The 19,800-nt window shown below is 41.0% G+C and overlaps 4 protein-coding genes across 4 annotated transcripts; 3 read left to right on the top strand and 1 right to left on the bottom strand.

Moving 5' to 3' along the window:
* Nucleotides 1-8,704: 8,704 nt before the first annotated feature.
* On the top strand, nt 8,705-9,299 carry EAF01_001326 (uncharacterized protein; the record flags this gene model as incomplete). The annotated part of the gene is made up of 2 exons (XM_038909576.1): nt 8,705-8,805; nt 9,059-9,299. 2 exons carry the CDS (start codon nt 8,705-8,707, stop codon nt 9,297-9,299), a joined length of 342 nt encoding a protein of 113 aa, XP_038774388.1.
* A 772-nt stretch (nt 9,300-10,071) lies between these two features.
* Nucleotides 10,072-10,992, top strand: EAF01_001325 (uncharacterized protein; the record flags this gene model as incomplete). The annotated part of the gene is made up of 1 exon (XM_038909575.1): nt 10,072-10,992. One exon carries the CDS (start codon nt 10,072-10,074, stop codon nt 10,990-10,992), a length of 921 nt encoding a protein of 306 aa, XP_038774387.1.
* A 195-nt stretch (nt 10,993-11,187) lies between these two features.
* On the bottom strand, nt 11,188-11,915 carry EAF01_001324 (uncharacterized protein; the record flags this gene model as incomplete). Its single annotated transcript, XM_038909574.1, has 2 exons — nt 11,188-11,490; nt 11,552-11,915. The coding sequence occupies 2 exons, from the start codon at nt 11,913-11,915 to the stop codon at nt 11,237-11,239; spliced, it is 618 nt and encodes a 205-aa protein (XP_038774386.1). The 3' UTR covers nt 11,188-11,236.
* A 396-nt stretch (nt 11,916-12,311) lies between these two features.
* Nucleotides 12,312-19,081, top strand: EAF01_001323 (uncharacterized protein; the record flags this gene model as incomplete). Its single annotated transcript, XM_038909573.1, has 3 exons — nt 12,312-12,916; nt 12,970-13,112; nt 13,167-19,081. The coding sequence occupies 3 exons, from the start codon at nt 12,312-12,314 to the stop codon at nt 19,079-19,081; spliced, it is 6,663 nt and encodes a 2,220-aa protein (XP_038774385.1).
* Between the last annotated feature and the right edge of the window lie 719 nt (nt 19,082-19,800).

Here is a 19,800-nt window from a genome sequence, read left to right as displayed (position 1 = left end):
AAATCCCCTTCTTTCTTTCTATTCTGTTTATTGAGATAACATTTGATCCCATCTGATTCAATTCACTCATCTATACTCCCTCCCAGAATTCATTCTATCGCAATCCCTCCATCCCCCTTTTCTTTCCTGTTCATTTCGTAGAGATGTGATTCACATTACTTGAATTTAGTTCAATTTTAACCCTCCCTCTATCTTACCCCTCTTTTGCACTCCCCACTCTCAATTTCATCTTCATTCTTATATTTGATCTATAGAACCCCCCATCCATCCCTTCCATCTTTCAAAGGATAAGTGCTTGTAGTGTTCACATGGTGGTAGTCAATATGGTGATGCAGGTGGTGGGTTTGGGAGGGGAGGCAGATGATGAGTGTGGAGGGAGAGAAATTGTTGAATTTGGATTGTGATGATTTTAATATATATCAGGGTTAGAGCAGAGGATGATGAGAGATGGTGATAAAATGTGGTTGAATGATAGTAAAAGAGGGAATGAAAGTGATGATTATAGTGGTTGTGATTGCATGTGTATGTGTGTACCAGACGGAGTGTAACAATAGAAACGACGAGAACAAAAATCATATCTGATTTACAATGATAACATTTCATCGTTGTTAGTATCATCACACACCCCTCCTATCATCATCAAACTCTAACCTCCAATCTTTATCTTCCCAATCCCCATGTTCACAATCGCAAATCCTCATTTTTGAGAAATAAAAGTCTTCACTGCATAAAACTCTTCTCCTCTCCGCAGCTTGAAATAGTAATGCAGATCATAGAAAGGTTTCTAGCCTGGGACGTTTCGTTCAAATTCAGAAATTGGGTCTGAGCAGTGGATTGGGAGAATGGGGGAGGGGGGAGACGGGAGACGGGTTATATAGGGGGTTTCTGGAGATTTCTGGAGGATCTTTTCTGGGAGAGAATGGGACATGGGTAAAGAGTAGAGGGATATGGTGAGGGGGGGAGGCTGAAATTGAGGAAGTAAGTATGATTATAGAGAAACATTGAAAGGGGATATGAAATCTGCAGAAAGAAGGAGGGGGAGGGATAACCGAAGAAAGGGTTTCGTCGATTCGTGGGATTTACGGGCTTTTGTCTCTGTTCTCCCGAGGGGGAAGTGAGATGAGTGGGTAGGATAGAAAGATGAGAGTCTGGTGAGAGTCTAGTGGGAGTGTAGGATGCGTACTCAAGGATGAGGCGGGATGATGTATACTTTAATTCGGCAATTCGCAAAATGGAAATATAAATGCTGATTACAACAAATCTGATGAGTATGACAACTTTCAAGAACAATAATAATGATCTTGATAAAAATCTAATCTTGCTGTCCAATTCTCATTCTTGTATATCTCTATTTCTAATTCTATTTCTATTTCTCCTCCTAATTCTTAGTATTCCAGATTTCAGATTCCGGATTTTCTATTCTCTCCCCTGAGACTCGAATCACTAATCACAATTCCGGATGGTTTCAAAATGGTTTTAAGATTGATGCGGTAATGATGACGTATAAAGTATGGAATACTGGATAGTTTGAGAGTATTTCATGAATTTGATATATTCTTTTGCTGGGAGGGTTGAAGGAGGAATGGTATGGACGAAGACCCCGGGTGATTTATGCACTGGAAGGGATATCTGGAAAGTAGGATGAGGTGGGCTTCTAGAAGATCGACGGTCGAGGGATGGTGGGGTTGTGACTTGTGTATTCATCTTTCCTCTTCTCTTTCGACCTGGAGACTTACTCATGCTTAATAACTCCATCCCGAGGTCCTCAACCAATCTATACTAAAAATTTCTCGCTTAGAACTCCAAAATCGGAAGACAAAATTTACACTTCAATCCTTAACTCTCTGAGAGTGAAGTCTGGCTATCTAAGACATTTTCCTGACGAGATATGAGAGTTGGTAAAGAGATGAGAAGCACCCCGGCAGAGCATGGATGTGAATTTTGGGGAGGGCGAGTGTGGTGGAGTGGAGATGGAGGTGTGCGATGTTGAGAAAATGGGATATGATGGAGACTGAGGGAATTTCTTGAAGTGAGAAAGTAATGGATTTTGTTGTAGTTGTTACTTTTTCATTCCTCTTGCTACAGATATTCGGCGGAACGATATTGTCTTCAAACTCTGAATCTGAGTTTAAATTCTTCGAGTTATTGGTCAGTTGAATGAACTACTGGTTTCTATAGTTTCCAAACTCTTAATATTTGATGCCTGGTTCATATAAAGTCCTCGGCCCCTACAAGAGATCTCTATCCATATATATTCCGCAAAAAGGATAGAAAGTTTGAGAGTCTGAGTCTAGAGTCTGAGTCTTGATGGGCGAGTGTTTGATTTATATCATATGTCGAATATTATGAAGTTCTTGATACTGTGGGGGATGGTAGTGTGATTCCAGCCGTACTTTATTTGATTTACCATTGTCATTCTATATATCCACCTGTCTATCTTTCCATCCTTCATCCCCACTCTCCCATGATTATCAACACTCACTACTACGCTATCTTTTTCAGACTTTCGATCCCACACACACCCTTCAAGAAATAAACCAAAACTCTCAAGATACAACACACAATATCTAAACCTCAAAGTATATCCACAGCACTGTGTAGAGATAAGAGGAAAAACAAGCTCACAAAGCCACATCACAACGGTGGCCTATTTCTTTTTCGGCGGTTCTGGGGATTTGCTTTGAAAGGCAAAAGAAGGAGTTTATGTAGATGATTCTTGAGTTTCTAGATCAGAGATCTGAGAGATTGGGGTGATGATTTCATGATCGTAGGTAAGTCGTAGTGGTTGAGTTTGGATTGGGAAGGTGGTTGAGTTTTTGTGGGGAAGAGTTAGTCTGTGGATTCATACAGGGAGATGTGTATATATATACCGTCCTTTCGCTCTTTGCTTTTGAATGTAAGTACCCCGACCGAGAAAAGTCATTTGAATTCAGGTGCAAGAGATTGTGCATTTTCATAGTATAGAGATTTTGTTGAGAGATATAGGATATTTAATTGTTGGGGCGAAAGTCTCAAGTTAATTTCATCCGCTTCACGAAATCTCGGTAATGAATAGGAGAATAGGAGATGATGAAAATGCTTAGTGAAGGCGGCGGAAATTTAGTGATAGTGAAGTTGAATTCTTTTGTTGCTCTGTTTTGATAGATGATTTGAAAGCTTTTGCTTCGGGAAAATCAGGGAAGAGATGGATAAGCATATGAAAATTTCCCACCCTTAGATTTCCGTATACCGCTATGTCTGCTCCCTGTCTATGATGTGTTTCGCCTCAACACCATTGTACCCAACAAATATAATTCTGAACTTGCTATTTATAGATAGTTTTGAAGGTATAGCTGATCCTAACTGACTAGCTGGTTTCGTAGATGGAGAGGCTTGTTTTTATGTTGATACCAAAAGAGCTAAAATCGGAGTATCAATATGTGGGCATAGGATAAGATAATGTAATATGAATACTATTCTCCCATATGAAGTCTGTTCCTGCACGCAAGTGTGATCCATTTTCTGATTCAATTAAGAGACCATGCATTGTTGAGACAGAAGACTAGTACAACTTTGTGTAAGAATAAAGTAGAATATGAATCTGCATCGACAAATGAGAGATCAGATGAGATGAATTTTAGGAGTTGATAATCGACAATAATCGTGGGAATCCAGTAAAAAACGAATTAAAATAGTAAAAATAGGATCGTACTTACACAGATTTGGAATCCCCCAGGACGCTTTTGATAATGTCGTCATTGATTGATACACTTCATGTGCATAAAACACAATGGCTCATTCATTATATAGCTATCAAATGAAGATTCATCGCAAGGAATTGTCTCGTTAATACAGCTAGTGAATGTCCGCTTAAGCACTCACTACCTAATTGTACTGCGCCTCAATATTCCGCACCGAAGATGCTTCCTTCCATGTGTACATCATTCACTAGATACCGCGAATCTGTGAGTTGTTTCTCCCCAATTTGGACGTGCATCTTACAGTTGTAATTTATTTAAGAGACCGTCTTTGTAGATTTCTAATCCTCTATCCTACAAGAAAATTAGATAAAGATGGTAAGATGAGCATAGTAGACAGCAATAGTGATGGTGTGCATCAGAATTAGCACCTTTTGAACTTTGGGTGTGTTGAATATGTAGGAGTAGAAGTAGAAACGATTTTAAATCAGAGAAATTAGATGATTATCTTGATTTCAAATCGGTAGCGACTTATTTTTATTGTCGTTATTGAAGATCGTAATAATAGAATGCTGATGATAGCATGGACTGATTTACCTAATAACGCTAAATGACATTTCCAGAAATTCCTTTCCTCCTTGGAATAGAATAATACAACGATTGTTAGAAAACAACACTTGAAGGCCCTGGCGTGCATAGATATCTTGAACAGAACTTTAGCCAAGTGATGACTGATTAAACCGGGTTGTTTATGATTGAGTAGTGAATATTTCGTTACTTAGTCACCTGAGTAACCCGGTTCCATTCTCCATACTTCTACAACATATAAGGGCATCTATCTCTCTTGGAGAACCACAATATAAGTTTAAATCGTGAAAGAATATGAGAACAAGTTGAACTCTGCTTCCCATCGTCTTTGATTGACACAAGAAACATTGAACTATACTTAACGAGAAACTACGGTTTCTGGGGAAGAAATGTCAAATTGTGGCGTATGTAATAAAATGACAGTCTAAAAACAATGGTAACCTTCAGTAAGCTGCGCACAAATTATCTGTACCTATGGATTATTTGCGGATAATCTGCTTTACAAGTTATTTGTTAAAGGTTTTATTTACTCTATGGATTATTTGTTGAAACTTTAAAATTATTTATTTTGTATAGATAATCTGTAAATTATCTATAGATAATCCATCTATTTATAAATAGGTGGATTATTTGTAAATATATGGGTTATCTATAGATAATTTGTAGATTATATAAATATATCTGCTTTTTTTGTTTAAAATATAAAGCTATTCTTAAATTATTTTCCAGCTCAAAAATAATTTTATATTAATTTTTATACTAATTATAAAATTATATTAATATTATAAAAAATTATAAATAATTATATAATATATAGGTAAATAGATATTTATGAGTAATTTGTACTTGCTCTGTGGGTTATTCATTCAGATTTTTGAATTATCTGCTCCGTAGATAAATTATCCGCGGATTATCTGTCAAGACTATTATCCGCTCCGTGGGTACCCGTTGCGCAGCCTAACCTTTAGTGATAATCAGTAACGACCAAACTTCATCAAGTTCGTGAAAATTTTCGAAAACTGGAAACCAATTTTCTTGCATGCAAAGATGTCACAAACAACACTTGGCGTATGTCCGTACTAGATGCGCTTTTCTATTCAACCGGATCAACCTGTTCAGTGGCTGGCTAGAAGGACAATGCTTCAGGTTCACGTGATTTGTGCGAGCTCAAATTTTATATCTAGCTTAAAGCCGTCTCTCAATCATAGATCCCAGAATTAGAGAGAGTTATGGAACTAGTAGTAGCGTTGTTAACTGTCAAAAATCTCGATCTCAAGTGATAATTTGTTGCACATCTACTCAATCTCGAAATTGACGTGCTTAAGCTAAAAGATCAATAACACTGCGATCGCAAAGGAAATTTGAATATCATTTCTTCCGAAAGGCGGCCATCCGGTGCTGACGGGGAAGCTAAAATTAACGACGTATCGTACTGGAGCACCACTAGTGTGCCAGGGACACTATTTATATTAGCATAGACGTGAGTGAATAACTTCGAGCCCAGATCTCCCAACTTGGATTTGTTGCATATCTGCTCGATCTCGAAATTGACGTAATCATGTTGAGAGAGCCAATCAGACTCCGATCGCAAAGAGCAATCATTTCTAATTCAATCTGATAGGATTGATCATCCGATCTTGTAGATTAACGCTACTCACTAACGCCTCTTAAGGATATTACTGAGGAAAGGTAGCTCGCTAGTCTCGGCAACGCTCGTTCGGTAAGATGGATGGTCCAATTTAGATAATCAGTCTGGTTTTGTTGCACATCTGGTGAATCTTGAATTTGACGTAATCATTTTGATTGAACCAATAGTATTACAATCGCAAGAACAGTGTTTGAGATCTCGGTTAGAGCTTCTGATTCAGTGTCAGTAGTTTGATTTGGGGTTTAGTGTCATAATGTCATTAAATCCAGAAGCATAAGGTTCAAGCTAAGCCATGAACTGTTACTTGGATCTGGAAACTGGCTCATGGTCTAAGGTAATTGGATACTTACTGCCACTTTCGAACAGTATATAAATTTTAATATTGATTATCATGATCATGATCAGAAACAGAAAACACCAACTGAGGGCTAAATAGTTCTATACAGCTCTGTAAGTTTTCATTTAATATTTTCAATGGGTAGAAAAGGTACCGCTGTGACTAAATATTCAATCATATCAGACAAGAACACGAACATCAACACCAATACTTGGGGCGGAACACCGAACTTTCTTCTTTTTTATCGCTGCAAGATCAATTATGAAGCTTTCATCACCCGATAGAAGGCAGTGGTGGCAGAGTCAATGATAATTGAATGCATGGATCTTCACATTTGGCTTTGTGACGACCGATTCATCTAAATGCAGACCTCTATAGCTCAATTTTAACGAGACAGATGAGAATCTTTCCACTCGACTAGGAAGAATTTCATACAATAGAGATCCGGATTTCATAACCAACAGCAATAGAGGGAGTTTAGAATTGCGACCATGCTTTTATGATCGCACTTGAAGCCCAAAAGAAGTTGGTGGTCATTCACTCACGGAGATTCTCGTGTGACTCAAACAGCGGGCGAAAATTCACGAATTGGGGGTAATATGAAACATAAATACGAAAATTTCCAGAAATCAATCTTTTTGACACAGAAGAACGAAACGCAGAAGTTCCAAAACCAAAGGATATCTTAATATAAGTATGTTTCCAGCCATATATTCCTTTCGAGGCACAAAAATGACAATATCTCTCGGTGTATAGCTTGACTGAGCTGAAAAACATTCATATTCTTGGGTTCACCTTCGAAAGAAATGGCAGCAGAGATTTCAGACGAAGATAGAAAGTAGTAGCAGTGACAATTCGCTGTCAAAGATGCAAAATCTAGGCCACGAGTTCCTAACGTCCACGCCTCAACTTCGAAGTCTTGCAACTGTTTACATGCAAAATACGCTGTTCGTAAGTATGTGTGTAATGAACTTTATATCAGCACAAACCATTTGCATCGTTGTCTGCGCATTGAGCTTTGAGATTGGTGCAACAATTCTGGCACTTCGAGACCTTTTATACTTAGAACCAGGGATTTAGCACTGGGCCTTCACTTTTCAGAGGCTTATGAGGCCTATTTTCCCCGGGCTATATGTGCGGCAGTCGACGAGTATAATTCAAGATAGAAATATTCACTTCCTCAAATTAAGATCTAATCACTGAGCCCTGGACTTTAGTATAAATAAACACAACCGCTTTACATTATCGTGCCGAATCTTTGGGAAGAGACATGTCAAGTACAGATTTATTGCTTTTAGTATTTGCGATAGCAGGGCCTCGCATTCACAGCTTATAGTTTCTCAACTGTTGTCGACGAAAGAGTGATGAAGATTGAGCTTGACGAGAGAAAATTTAACAAATGACAGTGAAATTACCAAACGCTAATGCTTTTAAGAATGAAACTTTCGTGTCTGATCAGATCAACTCTCAGTGGCGAAATAGGCGCAAACCAGAGGTAAGATTGAGACTTGGATCAAGCTGCGAGGAAAAATTTCCCACTGCCAAAACAGAGCACATTGCTGCCTGGACAGTATAGCCGCTGCAGTCCCATGACCGCAAATTGAGCTATCTATTCTGTACTTTTATAGCACTCGCAAATACCATTTTTCGAACCTGAGGCGGGGTTTTAACCTTGTGAGTACCAGAGACAGTCAGAATAATCACTCTATTCACCGCAATCAGCCATCCCCGGCCCTTCAAGTGATTCCTTTCCGCTTATGATTGAAAATGTAGTATAAATAGGAAGATGTGATCCCAAGTATTGAAACCCTAAGCAAAGAAAAAAGACGTCAGGGACACTTGCCCATGGCTCTGTAGCTCCCTTTGAACAGAAGAAGCCGGGCAGATGTAACTATAGCTACCCCAAGCGTCTTCCACACACCATGTTCTATTAAGACCTCTCCGGTCAATTTGAGGAGTGGCAATAATCTGCTCCTCAATCAAAATTTATGACAGTGTGGAATGACTAAATGACAGCAACGACTGTCTCTGAAAGGCTCTAACAAATCTTGACTTCCTGTGGGGTGAGTTACGCGATCTTAGGCTCAAGAGCAATCAGGAAATGTGTCCATCGATTACAGCCTCATTTTCTCTTTTATTTCACATGGAGATTATCTCAAATTCTATATCCCCCGTTTATGTAAGACAGATCTGCTAAGGGGCATGAGAAGCGGGGTGTAAGGAAAAGCAGATCTTTTCACACAAGAACAACACGTACACACTGATGCTCCAAAAATTCAATAAACAACCATAACAATGCAATTCATCAACATATCTTTGAAAAAGCATTTTAAATCATATCGTAGATTCTGATCGAAAGTATTTTCAGTGAGTGTCAGATGTGTCTATTCCTATTAGGACGGGACGGCGACTGGTTTCGTCTCTCGTGGAAGGATAGCAAGTTGTTCTTTAACCATGATATTAGAGATCAAGATGAAAGGTGCGACCGTGGGTTCCATAAGTCCACGTCGTACGATCGTGTATACTCGAAGAGATCAATCTCCTTCCAAGCTAGAGTAAGAATATACTTTCAATAAAGCAATTTTCACTTGGATATGCGGAAAGTAGTCGTCATAGTTTTATTCTTCCCATCAAAAACGAAAATTTGAATCATTTGCAGCTCAATTCACATTGCACGACAAAAAGCCAACGAAAAATCAGCGCAGACGATACACACTACCACGATGCAGTCTAACATTTTCAAAAGAAGATTCAAGCTTCCTAGATCAAGCCCAACATTGACAAAATCTCAGAAACCAGAAAGTATAGCCACCAAAGTGCAGTTTTACCAGAATTGCTTCATCGTCGCATTCTCTTCTCTCATGGGAACGATCTGATTTACTGGCAAATGCTATTTGAGGATCGCAATGAGATCGCACGCCTAAAGAATGAGAACGACAATTGGAGAACTTGGTGGAATGAGGAAGGAAGATACATCGCGAGCACAGGCAACGAAATGCGTGAAGGCGCGGGAGCTGGGAACATCGAGAATGAAGGCAATATAACTTAACTTTCGGACTCAAGAGAGAGAACGAGTAGGCCAAGGCTATAGAAGAACTAATTCTTTGCAACGAGAGGCTATATAGAGAGAATGAGGAAGTATAAAAAGATTTGAGGAAACTTTTGGTCTAGGTCGAGAAAAGAGGACAGGAAGGAGTTTGGAAGAATTAGAAAAAAAGCGATAGCAACATGTTGGAACCATGGTGAATCATAGTATTCACTTCATCCCTGTTTACCTTGTACGACTGGATGATTAAACGGCATCCATCAAGGCCTGGTTATAACTGTAAAATGTAGCTCTTGAGTCCTGTCTGTCTCACAACCCCTAACAATTCATTCTAATATCTTGTTGATGGTTCCTTGGAAATGGACCTTTGAGCTTTCAAAGACCCTCCCGCATTCAAGCCCAATATAACAAACTATTGTAGATTCGCTGAAAACAAAATGCTAGCGGATATTGTTTCATGAACCCGATGTGAGTATCAATTTCTTTATGGTACTCGACCGGGGTTTCGAGTGAACAAAAAAGATGTAAAAGGATTCGAGGATCATATTAGCGCCATCTCACTGTGGCTGACTGACCCCCGCACTAATAGTGAAATTGCTTTGATTCACACTCCACTGACACACCTACCTAGCTAGGTCTTCAACCACTTTCAATTCCATTCCCCTTCTTTATAATTTCTTTATAATTAACCAAACATCAACTGCTTTTGAATAACAATCACCGTCCAATGTTTCTAGCTTCAAAAAATCAACACACAACTATCTCAAATAATGCAATGATGATATCTCCTTTCATGGATTCTCCAAAACGAAAACGAAATGATCCCCAGGCACCAACTCCGCCGGATTCCTCACCTATGTGTCTCCAAACTTCGATTACTTTACCTACATTATCTCCAGAAGAAGCTGGCCAAGGGAGTCCACGTACAAAAGTCGCATACCACTTCCAGGGTCTTGCCCTTGATGGACCCACTGATATAAAGAAACTGAATCTCAAGAACAAGGGACAAGAAGCAACAAATGCTGAATCTGATATGCGCAAAAGAGTTAAGATGTTTGCTTCTAGAGATGTGGATATGACCGGGAGTACAGTAACTGAAATTCCTGAGACACCACAACCAAAAACCTTCAGGGCTGTCATTGGAGGGGAAAGGAAAGTCGATCCAATAATTCGGGAGAAAGGAAATGATATTCGGCTTCATAATGAGGTTGATCACATAATATTTCGAGCCGGATCAAGTGATGCAAAGGAAAAGGATGGTTTGGCAAGGGCATATCCATCAATCAATCAATTGGACGATTCTACGTCTCGGGGGAAGAAAAGGGTAGGTACACCGCCATTGTCTAAATCTGAAGATGCCATGGAGGAAGAAAGGGAAGTTGTGGATCCGGACCGAGCTGCTTTGACATGGCATAATAATGAAATTACTGGACACAAACCAGACGACCCAGATGATGATGGAGAGGGAATCAATGGAATTGGATTTCGACCAACGCCCGCTCTTGCTTATGCTAGAACGGAAAGAAGGAAGCAGCAGATGGCAGATTACAGGAGCCGTGAAGCAAGGGAAGCTCGAGCTCGAAGAAGTGAGAGAAGACGAGGAACAGAGGAATCCGCCAGAAAGGCAGCTGAGAAGGTAGCCAGAAGAGTAAGGTTTATTGATTCTGATAACCAGGGAATCATTTCAACGTCTTGAGCTTTTAGTACTGGATTATTTCAGGCGTTTGATGGCAAATATGGTCACAGCGTTTGGTTATGAGCATAGTCTCGAGACATGGCTTAGGGATTATTATCGGTATAAGCACTGACAGGCGTTCGGGGTTATTTGTGAAAAGGACAGGATCTCAAGTTTTGAGTATACGAAATTATGCAAGCGGGATAGATGGTCATTATAGCGCAGTATGGGACTGCTAATACATTGTTTTCGGGATTTTACTTTATTACCAAAACTTCCAATTTGGTTTTTTGGCTGCTTCTTCAGCCTTTTTGTCCGCTTCTTCCTTCAGCCTCCTTCTTTCTTTCCTCCTTTCTTCTGCCTGTGCCTCCTTTTCCGCTTTCTTCCTATCAATGATTTCTACAGCACGCTTCATATGTGCTCGTTCTAATCGCCGTCTGTACAAACAGAATTCATAGGCTCCAAAAGCAGAGAACACAAATGTCCCAACTGCCCAATTCGCGGCTTTAGGTATCGGCGCTTGGGTAAGGCGTCAGCATTCGACCGTTCAAGCCTAAGATACACGATTGCAATAACATACCTCCAAATATAGCCCTGATTCCACCCATGGCGAAGCCCCCACCAATTCCAGTAAGAAAACTTTCCCTGGCACATGGATACATATGAACTTGCGAGAAATCTTGCCATCGTACAGTCTTGACTGCTGCCCCTAGAGTAGGTGTCTCTTTATGTGTACCTGCAGTATTCTGCCCAGAGCCGTCTGGTAAGGCATTTGCATTTTCAGGTGGCGTATGAAATACTTCATATACTTTATTGGGAGTTTTGACGTGATTGGGAGGTGAAGTTGCTCCAGGAGGTTGACCTCGGAGAGTAGAATTGGAATTCCTAGTATCGTCTGCCATTGCTGTACAAAGTTGTCCTTGAATTGCTTTTTTGTTGTACAATTGAGGGGAGCTTTGTGAATTGATACCGACGGAACGTAAATATGTGGGCCACCGTAGAAGGCTGCAGTGCTCTCCTCACTTAGCCCTGTCGATAAGGCTGAATTACACTTTACACGATTCTCACGCGCTATAGATATTTTTCGCGACTCGACGCGTTCCCCAATTTGTGTTCCGCAGCCAAAAGTTACTATCTTCAATCATAATTTCACGATTTGTAAACACCCGAATTCTATACCGCATATACCAAGTTACGTTTAATACTCATGGTATTTTGATTCAGCAAAAGACTCTGTCTCGAACACCATAATTCTTTCAATAGAATTGTTCAATTCCTTCTAGGAGTAATCTACTTCACCCCTTTCGCCCCGCCATTTTGGCACCACACATTCGCTCACAATGCCACCACGAAAACCACAACATGGCTTCCGTCGTGGAGGGAAGCAAGCATACCATGGACCTCGAAAAGCGAAAACTTTTGAAAAATCGTCTGGGAGAAATGAAGGTACATCATTGGAGGAAAAGGTGGAAGCCGTCAAATTAGGCCATTCAATAGATGAAGCCATGGGTTTTCCGCGGCATGAGTCTGGCAAGAAGAAGATTGGATGGTTGGTTAACATAAAGGCTACGACGATCGAGGACGACAAACATTTAGAAGGTCGAGCCGGAGTGGATTGTTACTTTATCGAGGATGATGGAGGAACTTTCAAAGCGACAGTGGAATATGAACCCTATTTTTTGGTCGCGGTCAAAAGAGGATACGAACCAGAAGCAGAGGAATGGCTCAAGAGAGCGCCAGGAGGAGGTGTTCTGAAGAGTATAAAAAGAGTGGAAAAAGAGGATTTGTCAATGCCAAATCATCTGCTGGGTTACAGGAGGAGTTTCTTTGAGTGTAGGTTTAGGAATGTGTCGGATCTGCTGGCGGCTCGAAAAGACATTATGCCGATTGCAGAGAAGAACAAAAAGAACATGAATGCAATGGATACCTATGCGGAGGTTGCTAGGTGAGTTTTCTGGGGTTTGAAGACTTTTTGGCAGAAGGCTAACTGGTGATCAGTGCTAATGCTGGATTCGATCTTTTTGACGACTCACGAGATGATGATAAACGACTTAATGTTTCTATTGCGGAGGGTAGCGATTTTATTGTAGATATTAGGGAATGGGATGTACCATACCATGTACGAGTAATGATAGATCAAGGTAATGGAGGAAACCTGCAATCGAAGTGCGGACGAATAAACTGACAAATTGTAGATATACGAACGGGAAAATGGTACTCAGTGGAGGCCAAGCACGGTACAACGACGTTGAAATGCCTGGAAGATCGTTTGGCCAGAGCCGATCCAGTAGTTATGGCATACGATATCGAAACGACCAAACTACCCTTGAAATTCCCGGATGCTACAATAGATCAAATTATGATGATATCGTACATGATAGACGGGCAAGGATTCTTGATTACGAACCGAGAGATTGTTTCGGAAGATATTGAGGATTTCGAATACACGCCGAAGCCTGAATACGATGGACCTTTTATGGTTTTTAATGAACCTGACGAGAAGGCTGTTATCGAGCGTTTCTTCCTACATATCAAAGAAGCACGACCTACAGTTATAGCGACATACAACGGAGACTTTTTCGATTGGCCGTTTGTTGATGCACGAGCTAGTGTTAATGGTATTGATATGTACCGGGAGATTGGATGGCGCAGGAGTCAAAGCGAGGATCAGTATATTTGTGATTACAGTGCTCACATGGACTGTTTCCACTGGGTTAATCGTGATAGTTACTTGCCTCAAGGAAGTAGAGGTTTGAAAGCTGTGACAACAGCCAAGCTAGGTTATGATCCAGACGAGATCGACCCAGAATTGATGTTGAGATATGCTAGCGAGAAACCTCAAACTCTTGCAGAGTATTCCGTCTCCGATGCTGTAGCAACATACTATTTATACATGAAATATGTACATCCTTTCATTTTCTCTCTATGTACTATTATTCCTCTAGGACCAGATGCGGTTTTGCGAAAAGGGACAGGTACCCTTTGCGAGATGTTACTCATGGTAGAGGCTTACCAAAAAGAGATTGTACTTCCAAATAAGCATGTAACACCAAAAGAATCGTTTTGGGAAGGTCATTTGCTGGAGTCGGAAACCTATGTTGGTGGACATGTGGAGAGCATTGAAGCAGGAGTTTTCCGAGCCGATATACCCGTCAATTTTGCTGTCGATACAACTGCTATTGATGAACTTCTCGAGGACTTGGATTCTGCATTGAAATTCAGTATCACGGTTGAAGAAAAGAAATCAATGGACGATATCGACAATTACGAGGAAGTCAAACAACAAATTGCAGATCGCCTGAATAGTCTGAAGAAAACCGCGAATCGAAGCGAAAAACCCCTGATTTACCATTTGGATGTCGCTTCTATGTACCCAAATATTATGACGACGAATCGACTCCAACCCGATTCTATGATTCAAGAATCAGATTGTGCGGCATGCGACTTCAATCGACCTGGTAAAACTTGCGATAGGAGAATGCCTTGGGCATGGAGAGGCGAGTATCTTCCAGCAAAGAGAGACGAATATAATATGATCAGGCATTCGCTTGAGAATGAACGATTCCCGGGAAAATATCCAAAGCAACCAATGAGGTCATTTCAGGACCTTTCTTACGAAGAGCAGGCTACGCTGATTCGGAAGCGCTTGCAAACGTATAGTCAGAAAATTTACCACAAAATTCACGACCAGACCACTATCGAGCGAGAAGCAATTATTTGCCAGCGAGAGAACCCATTTTATATTGATACTGTAAAGGATTTCAGAGATCGTCGGTATGATTACAAGGGTAAGCAGAAAGTTTGGAAAGGAAAGACTGATGCCCTCAAGTCAGCAGGTGCTCCAGCTGCTGAAGTCGAAGATGCAAAGAAGATGATTGTATTATTCGACTCTCTACAATTGGCCCACAAGGTCATTTTGAACTCCTTTTATGGTTATGTCATGAGAAAAGGTTCGCGATGGTATTCTATGGAGATGGCCGGTGTCACTTGTTTGACTGGAGCTCACATTATTCAAATGGCTCGACAACTAGTTGAGCGAATCGGACGGCCTCTAGAACTAGATACTGATGGTATTTGGTGTATGCTCCCGGCAACATTCCCGGAGAATTATGCTTTCAAGATGAAGAACGGAAAGAAGCTGGCTATCTCATACCCTTGTGTGATGTTGAATCATCTGGTCCATGACAAATTCACGAACCATCAATACCAAACTCTCACTGATCCAAAAACCTTCAAGTACGAGACGCATAGCGATAATTCCATCTTCTTCGAAGTCGATGGTCCCTATCGTGCTATGATTCTCCCTACTTCCAAGGAAGAGGACAAGAATTTAAAGAAACGTTACGCTGTTTTCAACGATGACGGAAGTCTAGCGGAACTCAAGGGATTTGAGGTGAAGCGAAGAGGAGAACTGAAGCTCATCAAGATTTTCCAACAGCAAATTTTCAAATTCTTTTTGGAGGGTACAACTCTTGAAGAGACTTATCAAGCAGTGGCCAAAGTTGCGAATCAATGGCTCGATGTTTTAGATTCGAAAGGAAGAACTCTCGCCGACGCAGAACTTATTGACCTCATTTGCGAGAACAGAAGTATGTCGAAGAGTTTGGAGGAATATGGCACACAGAAGTCAACTTCGATTACTACTGCAAAGCGCTTGGCGGAGTTCCTGGGTGAACAAATGGTGAAAGATAAAGGATTGAATTGCAAGTACATTATTTGCGCCAAACCGAAGCATGCACCAGTGACAGAACGAGCCGTTCCAGTTGCTATCTTCTCATCGGATATTTCAGTAAAGCGACACTTTTTGCGCAAATGGCTGAAGGAGGATCCTACAGACATGGACCCAAGGGCGCTCTTAGATTGGGATTATTACACTGAACGTCTTGGATCTGTCATTCAAAAACTCATTACGATTCCTGCAGCTCTCCAAAAATGTTCAAATCCAGTGCCCAGAGTAGCACATCCAGATTGGCTACAGAGAAGAATTCGAATCAAGGATGACAAGATGAAGCAAAAGAAAATGACTGATATGTTTACCAAAACTCCCCTTGAAGATATTTCAAACCTGCAAGATCCAAGAATAGCCGATATGGAGGATTTTGGAACGCAACTTCTGAAGCCTAAAACTCTAGGCTCCCAGTTAAATGCAGCCTCGCAGAAGCCTATGAAACGAAAGTCTCCGGAACCTGCTGTAGCAGTCTCCATAAATCCATTTGCAGCACTTCCGGATAAGATGCCATCACCAAGCGAAGATTATGAAGGGTTCTTGGAGTACCAAAAACAAAAATGGAAGATTCAGAAACAGGCCAGAATACGACGTCGACATCTTTTCGGTGAGAATCGTGGCGCCCAAAGCAATATTGCGACTACTTTTCAAAATCAAGCCGAACAGCTATTCAAAAGTACATGGCAGGTGTTACAATTGAGAGGTACTGAAAGTCCAGGTATTGTTCTTGCGTTCGTTCTTATTGACTCGAAAGTGCATATATTGAAAGTCAAGGTTCCGAGAACAGTATTCCTTAATTTGAAGGGTAAGGAATTACCAGATATTGAAATTGATGGCTGTGAAGCTGAGAAGGTCACTCATACACTGCCGAATGGACACCCATCAGTCCATCTGTTTAAACTCACGATGTCCGAAAATGTCTATGTAAACGAAGCGCAAAAGATATCTCTACTTTTCAATCATCCGAGTGTGGAAGGTGTTTATGAAAAGCAAGTTCCGCTAAATGTTCGTGCTGTTCTTCAATTGGGAAGTTTGTGTACATTTGATGAGACTCAACCCGGTGTCTTAGGAAGAGGTCTTGAGCAAGGCTTTGATCTATCCGGACTCCGTCGCGCATCGACCAAAAATCCATATCTTTCAAATTCGTCGATGGAATACCTCTACCTATACCATGTCATTGCTGGTGATAGACAAGTCTTTGCACTCTTCTTGACTTCAAAAGAACAGGCACATGTTGTGATTCTCCAGAAGACTAAGGTGGCCGAGCAAGATCTTCCTAACATTGCGAAAACTTACGCGGATGCCATTGCTAAACGCCATCAAGATGCAAAGGGAGAAGTTTGGCAAAATTGCTTCGAATATCAGGAAAAGATACAGTTCAAGATCAGCCAAGTCACAACAAGAAGAAAAGCATTGCTTGAAGTTGGTGACCTTGTCAAGAAACTGAAGAATGATGAGTCCAAGCCACTCATGCTCGTTGTCCAATCTCCACAGAGGAGATTACTGGTACATGATGTGCCTATCTTGGGAGAATTGCCAATACTTCCCCTGAAATCCGACGTTCAAGATAGTAAACTACCTCCACTAAACTGGCAATCTGTCATAGCAAAGCGCTTGGTTAGTCATTACTTAAACCTCGGGGAATGGGTCATTCATTTGACTGAGCTCGCGAGATATGGAGATGTTCCACTTTGCAATCTCGAGAGAGACGATCCTCGTTTCTTGATTGATGTGGCTTATGCGAGAAGACTACAAAAGAGTAATGTTGTTTTGTGGTGGTCTGGTGGTCCAAAGCCAGATCATGCCGGATATGAACTCGATGATGTTCTTGGTGGCCTTGACACTGTGCAGATGCCGTCGGTCAATAATCCTGGGACATATCCATCAGTTTGTATTGAGCTCGATGTTAGAAATTTGGCTATCAATACCATCTTGACATCATCTCTGATCAATGAACTTGAGGGAAGCGACTCGATATCTTTCAACCCTGCTGCACCATCAGACGATGCTCCTAGCGATGGTACCAATGTTCTCTACGCCGAGAACGCTTTTGCTACTGCCGGTGTTACAGTTCTTAGAGAGATGGTCAAGGCTTGGTGGACTGAAGCTTGCAGAGGTAGTAGCATGGCAGATATTATGGTGCAGCATCTTGTGCGCTGGGTTGAGAATCCAGACTCCTTCCTCTACGATCGTTCATTGCATTACTACGTACAAATGATGTCTCGAAAGGCTTTCCAACAACTCATGACCGACTTCAGGCGTGTCGGATCTCATGTCGTATTCGCAAACTCAAATCGACTTCTACTACAGACCACCAAAGCCGAAGTCGGAAATGCATATGCATACAGTCAATATATCCTCAAATCGATCAAGGCCAAGCCACTTTTTCATTTCCTCGACCTTGAAATCAAAGAGTATTGGGATTATCTAGTCTGGTACGATGAATTCAACTACGGTGGTAAAGGCTGCTCTGAAGTCGTCGAAGCTGAAAATCAATCGCTGGATAACATCATGCACTGGCAACTGAGCAATTTCCTCCCCGAGAAACTCCAACAGATCTTCAATGACTGGGTCCTAGAATTCATTGATATAATGCATGCTCTCAAGAAACCACGTCTTGGTATTGATTCTACCCCTCGAGCTACCCAAATCCCAGTACGAAATCTGGGGGATGATAAGGAAGATAAAATCATTCTTGGAAAAAGTTTCAAAAAACCACTCAAGAAACAAATCGCCGGTATCATTCGCAGACAAAAAGATGAAATGCTCCATCCTGAACTCGCGGAAGATTACAAATTCCCCATTCTCCCTGGTTCACATCTCAAACCCACGAACCCAGCACTGGAACTCGTAAAAAGTCTTATGCAAGTTCTGTCTCTCGACAAAAACATCACACTCGAAGCTCGTCTCTTACGAAAAGAACTCTTGGAAATGTTTGAAATCCGCGAGTTTTCTAACGCTGCCAAATTTCAAAATCCTTCCACGTCTGCTAAACTTTTCAGCGTCGTCTGTGATTCTTGTACCACGTCACGAGATATGGATTTTTGTCGTGATGAAGATTTACTTCCTAATAGTGAAGGAAGTTGGAGCTGGAAATGTCTGTTCTGCAATGGAGAATTTGAACATCTAGGCATTGAAGAGAGGATTATTGGGGAGGTGATGGCATGTGTGGGGGAATGGGTGGGCCAGGATTTGAAATGTGTGAGGTGTAAAGGATTGAAGATTAATGATTTGAGACAGGGTTGTGGGTGTGGTGGGGAGTGGGGAGAGAGTGTAGATAGAGGGGATGTGAAAATGAAGGTTGAAGGGTGGGAGAGGGTGGCTAGGTCTTATGGGTTGAGAATGCTGGGGGCGGTTGTTGAGGAGGTTTTGGGGGGTCTGTAGGCTGGGTGGTTGGCCTGGGTTGGAGTTATTTCTGGGAATGTTCTACGGTGTCAATAGGAGCTTTGCTTGTGTTGGAAATAGTATGTGGTTGGTTGGTGTAGAAATATTGACTGCATGGCGCTTCTATTCATATAGTATCTAATTAAAGAATTTCATTCGGTATCCTAGCTCCGGTGTTTATCAATGTACATCATGTATACCATCATCATACACTTTTCTTGGAAATACTAGAGCTAGAGATTAACTGTCAGTCTGAAATCTAACATCAATTAATGTTTGTCAATTCAAAATTCTGTATCAATCGGTCATTTCAGAATGATATTTGTTTGCTGTTGAACTGAAGATTATATACACTTTTTAAAAAGCATGAATGAAAAAGACTTTTCTAAATTCTCTCAACTTCATCGTATCATATATCTTCAAATATACTTCTTTGTAAATAGTTATTTATGCGACATCAAGCAGGCATAAGTTCATATAAATATTCAATTAATTCAAACTGATGGCTGGGTTATATGCAGATAGACAACTCAAAATCCCCAGCCTTAGAAATTATATACACCTCATACCATGGAGTCGAACATCAGCACCCATTTTATGAATAAAAAGCTCTGGAGAATTGGAGGCAATCGCTCGACTGCTATTCAGATGCTCTCACTCTGCGTTTATCTTCTAGAGATCCCATAATAATTCGTTCCTTTGTACTAAACCACCCTCTA

The sequence above is a fragment of the Botrytis porri genome, assembly GCF_014898465.1.
Source record: "Botrytis porri strain MUCL 3234 chromosome Unknown BPOR_002, whole genome shotgun sequence".
Lineage (NCBI taxonomy): Eukaryota > Fungi > Ascomycota > Leotiomycetes > Helotiales > Sclerotiniaceae > Botrytis > Botrytis porri.
The sequence above is the reverse complement of the archived record's forward strand: the minus strand, read 5'-3'. Positions and strand labels throughout refer to the sequence as shown.